The sequence below is a fragment of the Boleophthalmus pectinirostris genome, unplaced genomic scaffold (assembly GCF_026225935.1).
Source record: "Boleophthalmus pectinirostris isolate CB_2022bp ecotype Guang Dong unplaced genomic scaffold, ASM2622593v1 HiC_scaffold_23, whole genome shotgun sequence".
In the NCBI taxonomy this organism is placed as follows: Eukaryota; Metazoa; Chordata; class Actinopteri; order Gobiiformes; family Gobiidae; genus Boleophthalmus; species Boleophthalmus pectinirostris.
In genome coordinates, this window is record NW_026571207.1 from 24,922,650 (window position 1) to 24,928,649 (window position 6,000).

A 6,000-nucleotide genomic window follows, 5' to 3' on the forward strand; every position below is an offset into this window, starting at 1 on the left:
GACCTCTGCTCCCCCGCTCTCTGAAATTCTGTATAATCTCTGTGTGACTCATCTCCTCCCCTCTGTCACTGCCCTCTCCCTGTAGTCCACTGTGGTTAGTCATAGGCCAAATATCATGTACTTAAAGAATATTCACACATCAACAGCACTAGTGCCCTTTCTAACACTTTAACTCTAATACTGGTTGTGTTGTACAGGATCTGGATCGACAGAAATACATCCACACAAAGGGCTGTGTGGGCCAGTTTGAAAGGTGGCTTCAGGACAACCTCATCATTGTGGCTGGGATCTTTGTGGGAATTGCACTTTTACAGGTAAAGATAACCTCCTGTTTCCTCTGTTTACCCCCTCTGTAATAGGTCTGGTACTAATTTGGTGTTTAGTGCCATCTAGTGGAGCATCACATTGTCTCGCTTATCTGCTGTGTACCTCATAATGATTCATATTTTTAGTTAACGCCCAGTCTGACTCTCTCTCCAGATTTTTGGTATCTGCCTTGCCCAAAACCTTGTCAGTGATGTCAAAGCTGTCAAAGCCAACTGGTGACAGGAGGGGGCGCCACATCCCTCTGATCGGCACACTCTAGCCCAGTCCAGCCGAGGACACAGCACAAACGCACTCACTGAGCTACTCTTCATCACTCACCTGATGACGAGACCAACCAAACATTTGACAAAACTGTTGTTTACCACTCGATCGGGTGCTGACCCAAATATTCAGAGGACCTTCTTGTTTTCAAAGCTAGTTTCTTAAATTTATGTTTTTCTGAAGTAGTTACAATGGACATGTGTTTTATTAAGGGCACAATTGCACAAGGACTCCTTTTGAAACTGGAGATTGGAAAGCCATGTTTGACAGAAAAACTGGACTCAACTAAGACGAAGAAAGAGAAATATAACCCCTGTTTATGTCAAGTTTGTCATTCATCAGACAGGTGACAGTTTGGATTTGTGCTTTTTAAAGTGCTGAGCCCACTTCCTGCTGACAAGATGCCACCAACACAGAGGACATCCTGTGTGTTGTTTTCCTCCTATGACCTTTAATGACCACTGAGCGACTCAAAACGAGCCAATCCACTTCAAATGTAAAAAAAAAAGTTTAAAGTGCCGTTAAATTCTTGCAATTTATCTCTGCCCTCCCTGTTCTTCACATGGCATTTCTGTACCACCCGCCCCAGAATACCTCAGGGCCTCACTCAAATGATATGCTTTCTCTTGCTATGCTATCTCCTGTTCCCATCCCGTGTCTGTTGAATTTAGATAGAGAATAACTTAAACCAGAAAGCCAGAAGCCGGTTTTGCTTGAAAGTCACCCCGTTTCCCCTGCAGCGATTGTATTAGCGGCTAATTTACTGAAGGATGTATTGTGTTCTGTGGATAGCCCTGGTTAGGACAATAGCACGTGGGGAAAAGGGTCTAGCGATTTGAGATTGTGCGTTAAAACTCCCAGCATCCCTCTGGCACACAGGGATGCGGGCTTGGGGCCTTTATTTTTTTACTTGATTTGTGTTACCACATTTGTCTTACGCTTTGTATGTTTCAGATTCTACAATGTTTTAAAAAAATGTTTCTTTCAAGCTGTTTTGTTTGACATCATACGGCACCTGTTTACCTCTCATGACTTTACTGCAAAAAAAATGTCGTTTTAGCAGTCAAAATGGAGACCAAATATTATCAGCTGGCCGAGAGGGCTGTGGTTCTATCTGACTCGGCCAACATGTGAATTTATTGTCCCTTTATGTGGGAAGTGCCAGTTTATTTGATGAATCAAACAATTAAAATGTTACATTATCATTTTTATCTGTATTGCATATTGTCTCTTGTTTTTATTGGTCTGTTTTTATAGATTAGTGATATGCTGTATGCTCTGTCACTATTTTAACACAAATGCTGCTTTAGAGAGAACTAGTAAACTAACACCCTCTTTATAAATCGTGGCTTTTGAAACACTTCCACGTATTTTATATTAATTCCTACTTTTTTGCCCCTTTTCCACGTTATATATAGCTGCAAATGCGTAACTCACTTTCGAAGGCAATGAACAGCTCCGAGCTGCTTCATCTTGTTTATCCCCTCTAAATGTGTTTTTCAAAGCAACTAGCTCCACTTGATAAATCCACTGAACCAACTTAATGAAATTAGTGGCTGTAACAATTCATAATACTTACCCGAAACCCCTTGCACTGCAGCCTGCCAAGTTAAAAGAGGACTACCATTCATATCCAGTGACAGCTCGCAAAGTTTGTACACAGTTTGAATATGTATTTTCATTTTTGGTGACAGCGCCTTGTGATCATGCTACCAGTGCACGCTGCATGTTTCTTCTCCATCTTCAAAACAGCTGTTGGTTCAGATCTGCGTCAGTTAGGAGAAGGCTGCCATTTTTGGTGTATTTTTAAACACTGGGCCTGTTTGAATAGAGTATGACAAAAGGAAGGTCTGCGGGAAAACAAAATGGTGGAAAACAAAAGGGATTTAAATTTAGACAATATGAATGTGCAGAGGGTTTTTTGTGGGTTTTGTTTCACAGGTGCAGTGCAAAAGACTGCTCTGAGCTCTGCCTTATGAGTGCCCATTCATTTAACAGCTTTAGTTATCATCATTGAACCCTAGAGAAGAGTGTGAAATCATTTGTACTTTATCTAACTCCACTTGGCACAAACATTTGCAAACAAACATCAAATCAGCAGCTTGTTTTTATCGTTTACATCTTTCTGTGTCTTTTAGCCTGACCACCCAGCCACGTTTATTTTCTAAACAAATTGGAGTATGGAGTTGCATCCATTAAAGCTGCTTCTCTGCCTCTCCATGTTTTTCTTGGACCATTATTTATTCTATAATGTTATTGCACATTTTATATAATAATAATGATGCATTAGTCTTATGTTACACTTTTCCAGACTCTCAAATTTGCTTTACAATTATTCATTCATTCCATACTTGGTGGTGTTAAGCTACCGTTGTCGTCACAGCTGCCCTGGTGTCGACTGACCACCAACAACACTCCACATTCATACTAGGCCAAGAGGGCTATGTGTAAAGGGGTTGTGGGTGAAATGTCTTGCCTAAGGACACAACAACTGTTTTGCCACTGGTGCCCCATTGTGGCACCAAATATTGCCAGTGGTCTCCTGTCCAAGTACTAACCAGAGCCAGCCTTATTTAGTTTCTGACATCTGACTAGATCAGCCTTCAATCATAGATTCAATGCATAGTGCTTACTATACATTATTTTATGATTGATTATGTAAAATTAAATCAGATTAGGCTTTTCTTCATCTGTTGCTCCTTTATCGATTATTTACTTTGTGCATACTTACCCATTGTATTACATTGATCCTATATAATTTCTTTGCATGTATTTTTTGAGTGTTTAGGGTAAATGTCTGTATAATACCTTTACCCAATCAAACTCAAATTGATCACAAACCAACCAATACCAGGATAGAATGGAAAATAAACATGGCTGGTCCGTCTAGTATCTCAGGGCATTCTTCTCCACATTAAAATTTGTAAAACGCATTTTCGTATGCAAATTCTGCCTTCCCAAGCAACACTTAAGACACCATTAACCAGATATCTTCATACTAACATCATCCTCATGTTTCGCTTTGGGGCAGGTCTTCAGTATGCATCCAGCTATGTCTTGATTCAACCATTTTTGCTAATTGCGGTTTGTAATTCGTTTAATTCAGTGTGGAGGCTGAGAGGGAGCATGCTAATTGTGTTTTGTCCTTTATCACAATGGCTTTGCACCAAATGGTCTCTTCGCTTTCCCCAATGGGCAGTGATATGATTCCCGAGGAGCAGTCTGTGAATGTAGACGATGTACTCGCATGGACCTATGTATTTGTTACCGACGGCAGCCTAATTATGCAGAACAATGCACAGCAACGTCAACAATGTGAATGACAAGCATTTCTACATGTTTTAACACGTTTCTGAGTTATGTAAGCATTCCAGTTATGCAACCTCACATCTTTTATATAGGGATATGCCAGTGACGTAATAAGTAACAAATCAAGTATAAGTTAATCAAACATAAATAATGCAGGTGAAGTGAAGAATGATTGTTCAACATGACATGACATGAATGTTTCACAATATGGCTTTAAACATATCTATTTATTATTTATTTTGTTTTTATTGCTCAGAAATACCTGCATTCTTACTAACTTAGCCTGGTTGCACCTGCTGCTTGTTTCTATGGGGATAGATAAGTTTAATGCCATACTGTGGAGCATTCTCAATTTCATATCCCCCACCAGAATTGACTAGTTTTGGATTAAGGATAACTTTGGCCTGATTGTGATCAATACGACTTTATAAATGTACCTTCAAAAAAATAATGATAATAAAATAAATAAATAAATGTACCTTCAAAGCTGCAGGTTGAAATGTTTGACTATTCAAAATACGTCACAAGTTGTTTTGATTTGTTTTGTTTTCGGCGACAATATAGAAGCCATAATTAGTACAGACTATTGACAGTCTCACTATTTGGGCTATTTCTCACCACATAATGTCCTCATTCATTGACCCATTCCTGCAAATGGCTGTAAACAACATGCATAATTCAAATTTTAATCACATTTCCATTTCATCTTTAAATCTAATGACTTTTTTTAATTTTTGCAACAAAACAAACTGCATCATTATTACATTTTTTCCCTATTTCCTTTGGCTATTGTATGCTTTTGAAGTTTGCTTATACATAACTGTCTTAAAGCTTCCTCTCCATGATATTATAGAAAAAGTAGCAAATTCAATCTGAACCCTCTCCTCATCACGCCCAGATGCAGGTCACATGACATGCCACCAGGAAGTGCCCAAAGCATCAGCCAATCAGCATTCATGACTTCATGTCCATGAGGATGTTATAGCAATATCTCAGTAGTTAGTGCTGACTGCTCCATATCAGTTGAATTGACAAGACGTGAGGAGACTGTGAAATGCTTTTGGTATAGCAGTAATACTATTTTATGACCCTCCCTGAATGCCCTCTGTTGGGCTTTCATTCAACTGTATTGTTAACTGTTGATTCTCACCAATGCAGGACTTTTCTGAATGGGTTGCCTTGTAAAGAATTATTGTACATGTATAGAAACTGTGGGACCTGGTCTGTTACACTGTATATTGTGCTGAATAATGCCTCTTTCATATAATAAAGGATTTATTACAACAGTCATGTGCTCATTTGTGACAGTTTTTGTGGCTGCCTGATTAAATTTAACCATAGAAAGAATCATTAAAACATTAACCAACACAGCAGTGAAATTAAATAAATAATAATAAGAGGTGAATATTATTCCCAAAGTTAAAACTAAAATTCCCCTGTTCTGCTTATTTATCAATGGATCTGATTTGTATAGTGTTTTTTTTTTTGGGTACTCAAACATGCTCATTCAGTAGGAATCTGCATTACCAGTTTTTTTAACTTTTGATTCCCATATTTTTTTCTATTTGCACGGTTTTATAATTATAAACTCAATTTAAAGTGCAACTAAATAAATAAACTCAATTTATCCTTACTTATTGAAGGTCCTATATTACACAAAATTGACTCAAAAAATCAAAAACATCTGGAGTTGTGTTTTATTTTATTCACACATGTTTGAGTGACTTTATTATTGGTTTGTTTACATCTCCAAGTTAAGAGCCACCTTTTACATTTTGTTCAGTGGTGACCATTATTTTATTCAAGGTGTATGGAGTTTAAAAACACAGTGGAGCACTTCCTGTATTACCACATGACATCACAAGGTTGAACAGAGTGTTTTCAGTTTGAGAGAAAAACTAAATATACAGGGTTAGTGTGTTAAATGTGTGAATGAAAAAAAACACAACTCCAGGTATGTTTGTGATGAGGAAACAACATTACAACAGATCAGAAAATAGAATAATTTAAGGATGTTAATAAAATAAAAAGTAGTTCTAGTTTGCAGTGTCGAATAATGGCTGCAGCTTTGTAAATGTTCAAAATACAATCTGTAATAATTTT

The 6,000-nt window shown here is 37.8% G+C and overlaps 1 protein-coding gene across 2 annotated transcripts in view; it reads left to right on the forward strand.

Annotated features, from left to right (window-relative positions):
* The window catches only part of tspan17 (tetraspanin 17), a 28,100-nt gene extending 22,917 nt beyond the window's left edge, over positions 1–5,183 (forward strand). For both annotated transcript variants that reach the window (XM_020927189.2, XM_020927190.2), the window contains exons 7-8: positions 198–314; positions 481–5,183. In XM_020927189.2, the coding sequence (XP_020782848.1) occupies positions 198–314; positions 481–546 (183 nt within the window). In that variant the 3' untranslated portion in view covers positions 547–5,183. The remainder of the gene's footprint in view (positions 1–197; positions 315–480) is intronic.
* The last annotated feature ends 817 nt before the right edge of the window (positions 5,184–6,000 follow it).